This window comes from Trachinotus anak, unplaced genomic scaffold (genome assembly GCF_046630095.1).
Source record: "Trachinotus anak isolate AG129_WGS33_773 ecotype Australia unplaced genomic scaffold, CSIRO_AGI_Tana_v1 ptg000015l, whole genome shotgun sequence".
Classification (NCBI taxonomy): Eukaryota; Metazoa; Chordata; class Actinopteri; order Carangiformes; family Carangidae; genus Trachinotus; species Trachinotus anak.
The window spans coordinates 9050408-9066458 of record NW_027273866.1 but is presented as its reverse complement, the minus strand read 5'-3'; the positions used below and the strand labels follow the sequence as shown (position 1 = coordinate 9066458).

The following is a 16051-nucleotide window of genomic DNA, read 5'->3' as shown; positions in this document are numbered from 1 at the left end:
GAATTCAAAAGTTAATTTATTGATCTCATCATCTTACAAATGTTTTCAGAAACAATTGACTATCTTCTTCCATAAACAGAAACGACCAAAACAAAAATCTGAAAATCTCACAAAAAGTAACTTCCCCTGATCATTAACACTGACAAAAAGAGAGACGCACACAGACCACAGAAACTATTCAAGACATATTCTAACATATTCCAGCCCGAGTTTGTAAAAGAAAAAATCTCTTCATTAATAACATATCACACTCCATTTTATTTTTTTATTTTTTTTATCACAAAGAGAATGACAACAGAAGCAGCCCTCCCTGCCATATCTCACATTAAGGAGAGGACATATTCTTGTCACTCCAAATCCCTGAACTCTCTCCTGCACCTTTCTCTCTCTCTCTCTCTCTTTTGTTTTTATTCTTTCACAAACATTTGAGAACATAAAAGTTACAGGAAGTCCCCCGTGGGCAGCTGCACAGCGTGCCAATTCGTGCGCCTTTACGCACGGCGCACGGCTCTCCTGCATCACACTGAAAAGATTAAAAAAAAAGAAAAAGAAAAGAAAGAAAACCATCAATTCATGAAATTGCAGGAATAGGCTGTAGACTTATTTTATTGATCAGACCTGACGAGAAGAATTAACGATGTTTCCAAGTCATGTTTACATAACTAAATCCAACATAGAACAAAGACATTTACGCGCATGCCTGGATTTCCAAAGACAAATTCCATCTCCAAAAATTGTTCTAGCCTGGCCTATTTCCAGATAACATGACTAATATTAAGAAAATCAGAGAAGGGGAAGAAGAAAATGTAGCCCATTCACTGATCTGCAAATGCAAATACCTTTTAGAGCTGTTCTATAATTTATAATTTTGTTCACTTACCGAAGGCAACCAGCCAAGCTTTTTCTCTAAGGGCATCTCTTTGCTCCTCAGCTTCTCCAGAACTTCTTGCAACGCGTCAATCTGCAAAGGGAAAAAAATGCTTTTAAATCAAAAGTAAAGCCTTTAAAGCTTGACGTGTCCATTATGGGGAAAAAATCATTAGACTGCTTGGAATTAAAAAAAAACTCGACATCTCACTGCATTTCATCCTTTCAAATCCTTTCAAATCCATTATATATATATAAAAAGAAAAGCTCTCACCAGGTCCTTCTCCTGTTGGCTTTTCAGCGGGAAGTCCAGGGAGCGCGCCTCCAGCGAGGACTCTTCTGCACGAGCGAGCCACAGGTGCGCGCAACAGCAGGTGGCCACGAGGAGCAGAGCCCGTGCGCTGACCATGGTGCTGAAATACAAACTGAGAGGGGGGGGGGGTCCTTTCCTTCAGCGGGTGGGATGTCTAGAGGGGTTTGGAGGTGTCCCGTACAGAGAACCCTCCTTCTTTATAGCCACATGACATCAGCCGGCCTCTGAAATATTCATGGGAACTTTGGCTTTGGGTGACACCGCTCAGCACCTTTGTATCTCTAGCAAAATGACATCAAGGATGGTTAAAGGTGAATTTACATTTCATAAAACCTATTTGATGAAGTAATCATCTTTTCGGGGTAAGCTCCTGGTCTATTTCAGTTGTGTCATAGGTCCCTTTGAAAGAAACATGAAGCATGAAAGGGGAAAGCTGCAAAATCTGCAAAACTTTCTTATGTTTTATCTATAGCCTGTTATATACAAAATAAGCCTTTCAGTTAAATATGTATAAAGACTCACCGGTGAATGGTATACAAAAATCATAATAAAACAGAGAATCTGAAACTGTCAGATCTTAAACATAATCTTAAACATACCCCCCCCCCCCCCCCACCCCCCCCACCCCCACCCCCCTTAATGTTTTGCTGCTAATCTCATCTGCCCATCTTCTTATGTCACCACTGTTCAATAAAGCTGAGATCACACCTCAGGTTAACCCTTGCTGACACCAATCTGCAATCAGGATCCAATTTCCTTGTGTTGAAATAACCTTAACCACCCCCTAAGGAACATGTGTGTGTGGCTGGCAAGCTTATGTTTACACACCAACAGACCAATTCACGTTACCCTTGAGCGGGCCAGTTCCTCCACCATGTTAATCATGATCGTCGAAGACCATCATCATCAAACATATTTCTACATATTCATCCACTTGAAGATATATGGATATTATGAAATGCATGTGTGTTTGTGTGACTTACAGCACAACACATCACACCGTGATAAGAGATGCATTTGGACCTCATCATAGCACTATAGTAGGCTGATCAATCATTCAGTCCTTTACATGGAGGTGTGACAATAAGAGGTAGACAACAAACAACTGTGATTGAGTAAACTGTAAAAAATCGTGTAGAGAAGTGATGTTATGAATGTGGATAATTGGTTTTTATAATTGTAGATTTAAATGTATAATTTGTTATTTCATTTTGAAGGTAGGTGAGCTTTTCAATTTTATAAAAGGAATATGAGGTTTCCAGTGGTTCATGGTTTAAAATTAGCAGTAACTGCCATTATCTGTCAGAATCAACATAAAGGAACAGTTACAAAGGTGACAGGCATAAGAATAACTAAAACAGTTCATATGTTCAACTACAAATGAATATAATGCAAATTTAAATGCATATTATCTGTAATGACTTTGAGAAAGCTGGTTAGATTATTCTCTTGGTTTAGGGAAGCACTAATTGATCAATATTAGCCTTTGATGTGTCAATCATCCTCCCAAATATTTATCAGAGAAGAGAAAATCAAAAGAGTAGCAAATCTGTATTGAATTAAACCTGCTGACGTAAAGATGCACGCAGAAAAACACATATTAATGATGATGATGATGATGATGATGATGGTGATGACACATAGGTTTGACTTATGCCCTCGGAATAATGCTATAACAAAGGGTAAAATGATGTTTTTATTTAAATCTTTGCAGTTGTTGCGAGTGATCGCCCATCCTACAGGGGCGCAACAGCGCACTTTAAAACACTTTGTAGACCGGAAGCGAAAAAGGGACAACCGGAAGTGAAAAAGGGACAACCGGAAGTTTACCTACAGTCCATTAGCTGTCCTGAACACATCCATATGAACTACTCCTAGACCCATTTCCTCGTTTCGTTGGATTTGCAGCTAAAGCAACAATGTCCGAAAGAAAAGTATTAAACGTAAGTACATGACCGCCGACGGTGTGCCTCTTTTTGGAAAGTTTTAGTCGTAGTTTAATAGTTAGCTATAGCGTATGAGCCGCTAATGTTAGCTCTGAGGCTAAATGCGGTGGGTGTAGCTAACAGTAATGCATATTGCTCATATCATACCAAAGTTCATTATGTGTTAATATAAAAGTTCATAAATCAAACTACATTGGCCAGCGGGTTGGGTTGTTGCTGATTTTGTCAGGCGTTTCAGTATTTCACATGTGTGCTTTGTTTTCCTCAGAAATACTACCCGCCGGATTTCGACCCGTCCAAAATCCCAAAGCTCAAGCTCCCCAAAGATCGACAGTATGTGGTGAGATTGATGGCTCCATTCAATATGAGGTATGTCTGTCTCAAACACGAGTGTGAGTGTGTGTATCCTATTGCTCATCTTTACAACATGCCAAACATGCCACAGCTGGTGTGGCAGAGGATGGAGTTTCAATAGAGGGTTAAAGATGACATAAACAGCACAATTGTAAGAAGCCAGTATAGTGAAGCTGTCACATTTACATTTGGGATCTCAGGGCAGGAGTCCAGCTGTCCGCTCTGCATGTTTAGCAGCATTTGGTAATTAAATATGAAAGGGAGAAAAGAAGAAGGGCACAGGGTTGAAGAGAAGAAAAATAAAATGGTCTCCTCCTCTCCCCAGGGGTCCGTCTTCTTCTCATAAAGCAGGTGTTAAGATGGTGAGCTGGATGGGGAAGTTGCTTGATATTTACAGTAATTGTGTACTTTCCAGTCTCCACCCATTTTTATTGTTAAAATCCCTCCTGGGAACATGACAAGCCACATCTCGAGGTTCTGAAAGTGTTTCCACGTGGAACGGTATAGACCCCTGCTAATACTTTATTACTGAGTTTTTAAGGCCAGTTCCATTATTTAAGAATTGTGTGTTTTTTAGAAAATCTGATACCAATATAGACACTGACAACCACATGATATAAACAAACATTTTTGATAAGGAATTCCTAAAACTTGTTTATTGAAAGATCTGTCACCAATAATAAATCAGTTCTTACCAGTGGACAAACTATGTGATGAGGGCACTACTTTTAAATCAGCTCCAACATGTTTTTTGCATTTTTGTACTGCAATTTCATCATCAGCCAACATGCACAGAGATGCTGGACATGGGTCACTAATATCTTCTATGCTAATATATTTTTCTGGCTGAATTCTGGATGTAGTTTTAAGAACCTAGTAGAGTGAAAGGAGGTTGCAACTGGTAATTTTTCTCCACTTCTTTTGACATTTTTTCTTACATATTTACATATACTCTATGTTTTGTTACTCCTATATATCACACTAGCGTGGACCCTTTTGAACTTTCTTTGTGAATGTAGACAATGTTTTTTATAGATATACAAAGACACACCAGTTCAAGAGCTAACATGTTAAAGTGAGAACATTTATTTCCAACATTGTCCCAGGATGTTAAAAGAATAATCCAGTCTCAATATTGCTTGCTAGGCACATGCTTTAAAGATGTTGCTGAGTCCTGTGACTGTAGTGTCATCAGCATTGCCTCTGTGGTTGTTTGCAGGTGTAAAACATGTGGCGAGTACATCTACAAGGGGAAGAAGTTCAATGCACGCAAAGAGACTGTTCAGAATGAGCTGTACATGGGACTGCCCATCTTCCGTTTCTACATCAAATGTACTCGGTGTCTTGCTGAGATTACATTTAAGGTGAGAGGATTTAATTATCACAGATTTATTTTCTGAAATGAGACAAACAAGTGCTCTTAAGGTAAATATGGAGCAGTGTCAGTAGTGTCTTCTGGCAGAAACATCTGCAGAATAATGAGTGAAATCATTTCTTGCATTTTCATATCTCACGTTGTGATCATAGACCGACCCAGAGAACACAGACTACGCAATGGAGCACGGTGCAACACGAAACTTCCAGGCAGAGAAACTAATTGAGGAGGAGGAGAAGAGAATCCAGCAGGAGAGAGAAGAGGAAGAACTGAACAACCCTATGAAGGTCAGTGTGTAAACGTCAGCCCTTGTTGTTATTAAGTGGTTTCTGGGCATTGGGCATGAGGTGTTAAATGATTTTCCAATCCTCTACCAGGTGTTGGAGAACCGCACAAAGGATTCTAAGATGGAGATGGAGGTTTTGGAGAACCTCCAGGAGCTGAAGGAGCTGAACCAGAGGCAGGCGCAGGTGGACTTCGAGGGAATGATCGAGCAGTACAGAGAGTTGGAGAAGAGAGAGAGGGAACGGGAGAAAGAAGAGGATGAGCGGGAAACAAAGTGAGTAAGGTTTAAATAGACAAAGGGCAGCAAAGCAAATGTAAAACTGTATTGCACCATTGACTAAAAATAATTAGTTTGCCAGCCTTCAAAGGACTGCATATCTACTACATGTGTCTTACTAAGCCTTGTCTTATAATCAGTGTAGACTCTGAGCAAAAAACCCAGTGAAAAGTGAATTTTGAAATTGTTTCACAGGGAGATGTTGGAGCGTGCCCTCGTGAAAAGACTAAGAGACTCGGACTCTGACTCTGACTCAGAGAAAGAGGAGGAGAGCAGCAGCTCACAGTCAGACAAGCCCATCACAGACAAACCAACAGACATCCTCACCACTAGCAAAGCCACAGAGACTCAACAGGTACGTCTGACCACTCACATTCAAGAAAGTGTGTGCTCTGAATTCAGTTATTTGAAACTGATGATGATGATGATGATGACTTGATACTGGTTTAAATGAATCTACCAATATTTGTAAATGTCATTTCACTTTACTTAAATGTCTGTGTTTGTTTTGACTGTTGGTTTTCTAGATAGAAATCTGTTAGCATCTCCAAAGCTGCACCGGATGTATGGATCAAATGTCTAAGAATAATGTTAAAGGAGTTGCTTTTAGTGACTAACTCACAGAATGTTTTCACCCAGTTCTCCTGCTCCTCAGGTCTGTGAAGCTTCTTTGTTTTTGCTTCTTTATCAGCTCATTGTTGTGTTTTTTATTTTCTGTTTTGGTTCACTCGCATCGCTCTTTTAAACCATGGCCACAGCAGCTAGTTTGTTGTTTCAAACTACCTGCGGTGTTGTCTTCATTGTTTCCAATGAAAGAGTTTGGATAAACCTACTGTATGCTACCTGCCAACAAAAATGACGGAGCAGTTAGCTCCATAGGGGAGCATTTAGCTGCTAAAAGCGTGTATGTTTCTTTAATAAGTTTTTCCTAAATGTAATTCAGTGTTTTAAAAAAAATGTCTTTAAAGCTGACAAATTGAAACTTGGAGATAGCCTGTACGTGTATGCAAAGGCAAATACAAATACTACACTGTAAAAGACTGGATTGGCTTTTGCTGTGTTTCTACAGGCAGCCACAGTCGGAGGAGGGAAGAGGGCCAAGATGGAGAGCTGGGAGAGGAGTGTGGGGACACTGGGTGGTGGAGGATTACTAGGGTCCCTGGTGGTACGAAAGAAACCAACAGCAGCTGTCAACAAACCCAGTCCAGTGGCAGCCACTGCTGCTCCCACTTCACAAACAGGTAACAGATCAGTATCTCCTACAGGTCATGACTTCATGGGTTTATGGTTGACCTGATTTGTCTGAAATCTTAGACATTAGTTTATTTATTTGATTTATTTCCTCACAAGACATTTTGCCAGTGGTGTTCCAATAAGCACAGACATGTATGTGATTTTTTGTATGTTTTGTTTTTTGTAGGTTTAGGGTTTCTAGTTTTTAAGACAAATGGTTATCTTTTGCTGCCTGTGATTTGGAAGGCATAGTCATTGTGCGTCTTGTTTTGCAGATTCAAAGACATCAGAGACAGCTGACTCCACAAATGCTGCGAAGCCACCCACTGCAAAAAATGTGTCATCGTCTCTCAGCCTGCTGGGGGCGTATTCAGACAGCGACAGCAATGACAGCGAATGAGAGGAAGACGCTTTCAGTGATGGAGACACAATTGTATGAATGATGCAAAAGGAATATATTGGTGTGGGCTTTTTTGTAATGCTTTGCTGAAAAATCGTCAAAAATCGTGTGTGAACCAGTTTGTGAGTCTACCCTATGAAAACCTTTCTGTAAAGAAATGACTGATAACAAGTCGTTGTATTGGTGGGCAGCTGTTAAGAGGAATTGTATTGTCTGCTGTTCAAATCCAAAAATAATCTCCCTCAGCAGATCCACTGGTTCATGGACCTGTTGTTTAACCCAGAAAAAATGTAATGTTTTCAGTTTTTGTGAGATAAATCTGCCCTGTTATAGTGTTTAATGACATCTGTTTAACTTTAACTCATTGTTTTTGAAATACAACGTCTTTCAACACGACTCAACATTCTTACTCTCCTACATGTTAATGTGAAATCATAATGTTAAGGTCTTAAGGTTCTGCACTTCCCAGTGTGTCTCTGCCCCTCAAAGATAAGAATTTATGTAGATCATAAAAGCAAGAATACGAGCTAGTGTTAACCACAAACTTATCTGGGTACTGAAAGGGGTGAAACAAGGTTATGTTAAAACGCTGGCAGTGTCATATTTTATATAGTTAATGCTAATTCATGTAATTCAACATTTGTTTGGACAATAAACATTGATGAGATTTGTAAGCCCTGAAGACAAGGTGTTTTTAATGAGATGATGCCCTGTTTATTTTAGAGTTGGAGAATATCCAGGTATTTTTGTAAAAGTCAAATCAAGTCAGCTTAATTTTTGTAGGCCTGAAATTTGCCTCAAGGTGCTTTACAATATGTGGATATGTGGGATTTTGGTGATTAAAATCTTTTGATCATGTTGCAGTCTTCATCAGATCAGTGCAGTCTGCTTTGTTGTCATGGAGCTGCAAGTGTTTGATTGGTGCATTAGTAATTTGAATATATTGAATTAAATTAAAGCAATTAAATATTGCTACTTAAGCAATCTGAATGTATGGGGTCTAATCGTGGAAATTCAGTACCCCCCCCCCCCTCTTTGACCACAAGAGGACGCTATAGTCTTCAAGGTAAGAGAAGAGCCCATAAAAAAGTAACTTCAACAGTGGGCATGGTTATGATAGTGTACAAATAATGGCATTGTTCACATTACTGCATGCGTGAGACAAAAGGCTTGCATCGGTGGATTTGGCAGCAGTCATTGGGCCTACCACATATCTGAAGCTTTAATGTCGACCCACCGCAAATAGCTCACTACTCCCCTTTAAGCCGCTCCGCCGTGTCAGCCAGTGCGGTGTTGTGTCGGAGACGGTCTGCCCCACGGTCTGCCCTGGTCTGGTCCGGCTAACGCTAGCTGACTGACCTGCCTGCCTGCCTGCCTGCCTCGAAAGCAGGACGGATTTCACGGGTATCATGTTTTATTATTAGGCCTAATAACGCTGAAGAGAGACGCCGGATGGTAGCCAGACGTACATAACTGGAACCGGGAACCGTCAATGCAAAGAAAGAGGGTGAGCTTTAAGAAGTAACGTTAGCGGGTAACGGTTAAGACGCTTCGACGTTAGCTGGACTTGGCTAACTTAGCTTTGGCATATTTACAGATTGGTGATAATCACTTATACGATTTATATGACTTGAAACGCTATTTCATCAGTTAATGGCATAACAGAAAGATTAGTGAACTGTCAAACGGACAGGTATGGACAATTTGGAAGTTAACGTTATCTTTAATTCACTGGTATGAATAAGTAATTGATTGAAACCTACTGATTTACCCCTAATGCTAACTAGCAATTGTCTGTGATTTGCTCACTTAGTTAGCTTAGCCGTGCAGTAGTTGTCAAAAATACACTCTCTGCTTTACCCCAGGGGAAGAGTTGTCAGAGGTGAGCATATGAGGGTATTTTCACTGGACCTGTTGATTATTTAACAACTCAGTCAGCAAATAAAAACGTCAAACTGACTACAGCTCCCGGGTAGAGTTGTACCAATAAGCTAGTGAACTACCTCAGAAAACTAGCTTATATATCTTAATAGCTTATAGCTTACATAGGACGCCAGTCTAGCTTTATGCCTTCCGATTGTCCTGATAGACCTTGCCTGTTAAGGATCTCGATTAATGTGGCATTTTATTGACTAAAATATCAAAATTGATCACAAATGGCAGTCACAAGTTACCAATTGCTGTCTTTGTCTGACTTAGTCCCATTATACCTGAGGTATACAATTTGAATGTGTCTTATTTTACCCTTATGAAGCTGAAACAGTAAATATTTAGCATTATATACCATAAATGGCTTTAATATTGATAAGTTATGATTGAATAAAAAATTAAATTAATTAGGCAGCTTTTTGTTGTTGTGTCCACAGTATGTTGTCCAAAATTATTCAGTGCAGTCTGTTTAACATATCATCTCCAGATCCATGGCAAAGTGGCTGAAGGACTACCTGAACTTTGGCAGCAGGCGTGACCCTCCACAGCCCCCGAGGCCAGATTACAGTGAGAGTGAGATATTGAGGGCTTACAGAGCTCAGAAAGAGCTAGATTTCGAGGACCCATACCAACACTCTGATAAAGAGCACCAGAATGGCGGATTCAGCTCCTGTAGTGCTACAGTGAGCCTTCCCTCTTTCCCTGCGTTTGGTTCAGTGCTGCCTACTGGTGTGGAGGTATGACAGGCTTTCACAGTCATTTGCATGACTTCAATGAGTTGTGTTCCTTTTACCATGTGGCCCTAGATAAATCTGCTTTTGGATTATAAATATTGAGTTTGCATTGACCTCTGCTAGGGCTCAGATGTTTCAGAAGATCAGCATTGAGTTGTTGATTGCATTATTATTGAAAGTGTTTTGTTTCCATATGTTACGTTACAGGTGAAAGTTGTGTCTCCCAAACACAGACTAATTAAAGTGGACTCTCAGGAGTTTGGCCGCTGTAAGATCCCCTTGAGTCCTGTGACTGTTCAAGAAGAACCAGTAAGCATTGTTTTTGTCTTCTGCTTAATTTTAGTTGCCCTTTTATTTTTTTCCTTGTATCATCTCATTCTCTGACCTGTTATTTAATTGTTATATTTCCAGCTCTTCCCCTGGGGAAAAAAAAATCTATCATATTGTCCCATTGAATTGTTAGATGCCATTTGTGTCTCTCCCTCCCAAGGTGGTTCCCTCTGCCCCAGCAGCGTCGGACACCGACACAGACTATTCTGACCCATTTGATGCCCGTCCAGACCCAAGAGCCAGACCAAGCTGGGAACCCAAACCTGCCCCTACAGACTGCTGCAGCTACATGGAGCCATTCGAGGCCCAGCGGATCATCTCAGGTTTATTATAAGATCTATGTCTCTCACTAGTCGGCTGTGCTGTAAATGTAAAGGTATTATAAAGAGTTAAACAGTAACATAATGTGCTCTGAACATTTATTGTTCTGTAAAAGTACTGTAATGAGAATGGCATTTCACTGCATGCAACAAAACAGATTACAGGATCTAAAACACTCATGCAGCATATTTTCATTGTTGGGCACATGTTTTCCAGGATAGTTGCAGTTGCACTGTTTTCCTGCTTGTGGCTTAAAATGGAACAGACAGCCATTTACTCTGTGTCTTTTCTTTGAAGAACTGCAGCACAGCATGATGGCTAACAGGTCTGGGAGTGGAGACCCCGGCCAATTATATGATAACCCGTACGAGGAAAGGACTCGTCACCACCACCGAACTGCTCCACCAGCACAACAGCAAACTCAAAAGGTTGAGGGCGCGCTTAGCCCAATTGACAGCAGAGAGAGCAGGCTCCCACAGGATGATGAGAGGCCAGCTGATGAATACGACCAGCCGTGGGAATGGAAGAAGGACAACATCTCCAAAGCTCTAGCAGGTAAATTGTCTGTCTTGATGTAAATGTTTTTGTACCAAATGTGTCTTAGACTCATTTTTTTTAAACTAACGCGCTGTGTATCATTATCCGCCCATAGTTCAGTTTGAAGGTGCAGAGAGAGAGCGCTCACGAGCACAGACAGAGCAGACCAGACTCACCAAGACAGGCACCACATCTACCACAGCGGATTCAACTACTCTGCGTTTGGTTGGCGACACTCCTCCTTTACTGGGAGAAAGAGTCGATCCATCTCTGCCTCTGGAGAGACAAGTGTAAGTGGACATCTGTGTTCCATATGGTGGTGGTCTTGATTTTTTTCCAGTGTGTTTTGGTTTTTTTGCTAGGCTGTGTGTGCAAACTAAGAAAATGTGGCAAGATGTTTTTCATCCCCATTGGGACACACTGGATTTTATTGGTTTTACCTGTTGACATTTGAGCGTGCAAAGGAAATGACATTATTGCGATATTGATCAAACCAAAGTATCAGGCTTGTTTTTATGGGATTGCTCTTATGAAGGCAGTGCCTCATTTGTTTTATTTCTTCTAACATCTAAATCTGTGTGTATCCTGGCTCTAGTCTGTTTTATTACAATGACTCCTCATGGTTTTGCTTAAAAGTAGAGATAAAGTGTTGGCAGTTAACATTTAGGCCACCACCCTTATTTACTGTTCATAAAGGTTATTAAACTGTTTCCATCACTATAGAAAATGACTTTAAGCATTATTGACATGAAAGTAAGCTGACTGTTTGCAATGACAGCAGTCTCAGATGAAAAACTTGCATCATAGAGGAAAAAGATAAAAAGATTTCATTATTTTACTAAATCCCCTCCACGCCTGGAGGGAATTTCATTACATCTGCCACAAACACCCACCTAGATGGCCAGTGTCACTGTGATCTTGCAAAACATGGTTTTGTCCATAACTCAGGAATTCAGACACTAGTTATGATAAAATACATTTAATATCTTGTATGAAATTCCTTCAAAGTCTTAACTTCCGTGTTGACTCAAATGCCACCATGTAAAGGTCAGCTTCTGCCATTAGCACTGTACACTTTAAAATGTTTATAAAAAAATTAACTTTATAGACGTTGTGTTTTGGTGATTAACACTGAGTTTAAACATAACACTTGTTTCTTTACAGGAAAACGGCACAGGGTAACTTCAATCATGTCGACTCACAGGTTCTAGTGTGTTTCAGCCACAAATGGTCACACCTGGCATGTAGAGTAAAGAAGCAACATGAAGCGATAAAAAGGGACTGTGTTGTTAGGATGGTGTGAAGAGAAGAAATGCCAGTCCAGGGTAATAGCCAATTATCTGCTATGTCTCCTCTTGGTCACCCGCAGATGGTACCATGGAGCCCTGAGCCGCTCGGAGGCAGAAACTCTACTGACTCTGTGCAAAGAGAGCTCCTACCTGGTGAGGAACAGCCAGACCTGCCGCAACGACTACTCGCTCTCACTCAGGTAGACCCTCCCCTTTACACTCTTGTTTAGAATAAAGGGCACTTGCAACAAATTCTGGGCCACTCAGATCCAGACTTTTCTCATCTCTGTACCAGTTGTAGCATTTTAGTGCTGGATTTGTGTCTATTTTTAACAGACGCATCAAAAAACATTCTCATCATTTTGTCTTGATTTGAAATATCATTGCAATCTCTTAAAGGGGAATTCTAAACTAGTGTACTGTGCTGTTGCTAAAATTATCTGATCCACTTTTTGCCTCTTTGGGTATGGTTGCAGTCTCTGTGTGGTTAGAGAATATTCTCAGATCTGAGCCCTGAGGCAGCTTTTAATTGTTCACCATTTTTCCATACACTTTCTTCCCATCCACCCACGTTATCTGTGTTGCTCTTTCCCTTCCCACCCCCCATCTTTCTCTCTGAAACAGTGTTTTCGGCCTGTATAAATAAAATCAGCATGAAAGCAGCTTTTTAGATCATCTGCATGCTGGGTATAGTTCCTAACCTCACATTTTTTTACTCTTTTGAAACTGAACTGAACTGAAATCCCTTGTGTGTAGCCAGACAAACTCAAATAAATAATCATTAAGTGCAGGAGTACACTGCATTTGTCTAGTTTTTACTGTCATAAAAAAATCAGATCAGTGGATCACCTACAATAGAATTATTAAAATCATGGTGTATTCACTTTGAGTCCAGGGCCCACATTTATCAGAGTTCTGAGAATTAGTTTTTTTGCTACCAGTGAAAAATAACAATAATAGCTAATCAATCTTTAATATCTCCTGTAGCATTTAACAAGTAGCCACCAAGCATATAAATACTGATGAAATCATACAAAATTGGCTAAAATGAAAATTATAAACTATAGCAGGAATGAAAGTTGGCAGCTGGTAAAGGAGGTTTTTATCTGGGTAAAAAAAAAACAACATGAAAAAACATAAAAGATGCATGGAAATCAAAACATTGCACTTGTGAGGACTCAAAAAAGAGCAGTTTAACACCTTGGAAGAAAGCAACGTCTGCAAGCTAATAAAACTGTTCTGAGTTATGCATATGGCCTCAGATAATGTATTTTGTTGAAAAACCTCTGAGCAGCAGAAATTACTTAATAATCAAAATTGAATATGTTCAGAAAGTATGAACACATAAACTGAAATGATTTCACCAAGTGAATGTTTGCATTTTAACAGTGAAATAATAACTTTGTCAACACATCTGTGTCACTGATGAAGACGAGGGACCAGTAGCAGTACTGGGTTTGCCTGCTTCATGTCCAGTCTAGTTCCCATTATATCACTTTCTTTTTAGTGTTTGTTGTTTTAGTGTTTTTCATTATATGTTTGAAACAGATTATTCAAACAGGAAACTTGAGTGGAGGCTGGTGTCTTGGAGCTCAGCATAGTTGTTACAATAAGGAAGAGAGCGTGCGTACAAATTTGTGGTGGCTACGAGGGACGGGATGTCCCCACTTTAGTCATTTTCTTGTGTATTCCCAGAATAGCGTGTGCGAATGACGCACCCTGCTTATATCAGAAAAGCTGTTTAACATGTTTCTTCCAGATGGGATTCGTTACTCACTGCCACATTTATCTGCAGGATACCAAGGATTTTTTGTCTTGTTGTGAACGTTTGGTCTGAAACAGCTTTACGATTCCCACAAATGCACTTTCATCTTCCAGCTTTGATCGAACCATAGACTCACCTGTCCCGTCCCTCTCTTTCTCAGGAGCTGCAAAGGCTTCATGCACATGAAGTTCACTCAGTCTGCAGACGGGCGTTATGTGCTTGGCGAGAACAGCCCCCCCTTCTCCACCATTCCTGAAGTCATCCACTACTACACTACACACAAGCTGCCAATCAGAGGCGCTGAGCACATGTCCCTGCTGTATCCTGTCATAGTGCAGACCCTCTGACACTGACAAACACAAACTCTTCCTCCAGGTGCTACTGAATACATTATATACTCAATAATTCCTGATTTCTGCCCCATTTTCCTACATGCCTTTTTCACTGCCATTCTACCTGCACTACTCACAAGAGATTGAACTGGTTAGTGCCATCTTTTTTCATCATAACCCCAGTAACTACACTGGCAGCTTAACAGCAGAGCTCAGTGCCTCATGAACCTATGCCTGTGAACTGGTATTGTCACTGAAATTCCTGTATTTTAATACCACGGACTCCTGAAAATCAGCGATCACTGCTACTAAGATTGATAGCTGAATACTTTTAGGTAAAAGAAAAAAACTATAGTGTTGCGATGTCTCAAGATGGTAGAATTTACAGAATATTGCATGGAGATTTGTCTCTGTTACTATAGTGCAGAGACAGACTGTACTACCAGGTGACTTAAAGGATAATAGTGGTGTTTCCTTTTGGCTTAAGCTTGTGCCAATAATCCAGGCTGTTTTTTTACAGCCAAGGCTGCAGTTATTGTTATGTGGATTTCATGTTTTTATGTGACACAAAGATCAAACAAAATAACAGAGGTGTTGCGTGGACAGTTAAACTAGAAATAGACAATAGAAAATGCAGTAAAAATGTGCTATAACTACAAGCAACACTGTTATTATCCTTTAATGTTAGTTACAATACCAACCAAACACTACATATTTAACCCTGGCTGTCTGTTGGCCCTGGGTTTCTCTGTGTGCTTCAGAGGCCTGTGAATGTTATATGATGCTGTAACTGCGAGCCCTGCAGTGTTCTCCTCAGTTTGTCATGTTAATGTGTGAAAGACAGAAAGTGACAGACATGACTTCTTAACTTCGCACAATAACAGTCTCCTGCAATACTAGTTTAGAGAATAGTAACTACAGTATTATATTGAAAGCTTGTGGCTTTGTGATCATGGTTATTAAAGAAGCTTTGGTAGGTTATTTTGTGCTGTTTTATAAGGTTTTAAATATCTGTTTAAAATAAAGGTGTTGCCTGTTTTTAAATTGTCTGTATGTTGTTGTTTTGTTTGTTTTCTATGTTAATTTGTGAATTTTAAGTGTAAAAGTTTTGACAATGGGGTTTCATCAAGAATGTCACATAACACCTTAAAAACTTAGTGCCAGATTGAAGAGTTAAGGTTCTTTTAAAATGATGTCTTGTTTTACTGTTAAAAAAAAAGACATTGAATTTAACTAAAGATAAGTGAAAGCTGCTGATCTTGCGTATTTTCTGTGGTTTGGAGTTAATTAGGGATTGCAAGCTTTAACGTGCCTGCATCATCCAGCCCTCTTTTATAGCACAGATGAAAACATTATGTAACTAGAATGGCACTCAGTAGAGCACATACTTGTACCAAGGCCAAACAATCCTACACACATCTGTCAGATCCAGATTATTACAAACTCATATGTCTCAACACCATTCATGTCTTAATCCCCCATCTCTCCACCAAGCTTGGTGTTAAGCAAGGTTCAGTATTTTTTGCATAATCCTGTTGACAATCAGACATGGCTCAAAACATAACCACCTTGACAGAGGTAATAAATAATGTTTTTATTTGATAGTACATTTTACACATTTAAAGATAGAATCAGTTGCTGCAAAACTTGTATTCGGATCACCTGATTTCTTTCCTGATTTTAAGAATTCAGTTCATTTTCCTGTGTGCACGCTGCCACACTTTATAAGATGAATAAGGCTTGAGGCGTGAATGAACATTTCAA

The 16051-nt window shown here is 39.9% G+C and overlaps 3 protein-coding genes across 3 annotated transcripts; 2 read left to right on the top strand and 1 right to left on the bottom strand.

Annotated features, from left to right (window-relative positions):
• Positions 1 to 3: 3 nt before the first annotated feature.
• Positions 4 to 1358, bottom strand: LOC139633076 (cocaine- and amphetamine-regulated transcript protein-like). Its single transcript, XM_071498476.1, has 3 exons — positions 1142 to 1358; positions 881 to 961; positions 4 to 523 (listed from the first exon to the last, which is right to left on the bottom strand). The coding sequence occupies exons 1-3, from the start codon at positions 1274 to 1276 to the stop codon at positions 416 to 418; spliced, it is 324 nt and encodes a 107-aa protein (XP_071354577.1). The 5' UTR covers positions 1277 to 1358; the 3' UTR covers positions 4 to 415.
• Positions 1359 to 2965: 1607 nt separating this feature from the next.
• On the top strand, positions 2966 to 7906 carry yju2 (YJU2 splicing factor homolog). Its single transcript, XM_071498169.1, has 8 exons — positions 2966 to 3123; positions 3395 to 3495; positions 4700 to 4844; positions 5008 to 5142; positions 5233 to 5414; positions 5613 to 5772; positions 6487 to 6658; positions 6926 to 7906. Exons 1-8 carry the CDS (start codon positions 3100 to 3102, stop codon positions 7048 to 7050), a joined length of 1044 nt encoding a protein of 347 aa, XP_071354270.1. The 5' UTR covers positions 2966 to 3099; the 3' UTR covers positions 7051 to 7906.
• A 218-nt stretch (positions 7907 to 8124) lies between these two features.
• LOC139632898 (SH2 domain-containing adapter protein F-like) lies at positions 8125 to 15542 on the top strand. The gene is made up of 8 exons (XM_071498168.1): positions 8125 to 8557; positions 9467 to 9716; positions 9921 to 10022; positions 10204 to 10366; positions 10662 to 10919; positions 11017 to 11191; positions 12271 to 12390; positions 14116 to 15542. Exons 2-8 carry the CDS (start codon positions 9471 to 9473, stop codon positions 14300 to 14302), a joined length of 1251 nt encoding a protein of 416 aa, XP_071354269.1. The 5' UTR covers positions 8125 to 8557; positions 9467 to 9470; the 3' UTR covers positions 14303 to 15542.
• The last annotated feature ends 509 nt before the right edge of the window (positions 15543 to 16051 follow it).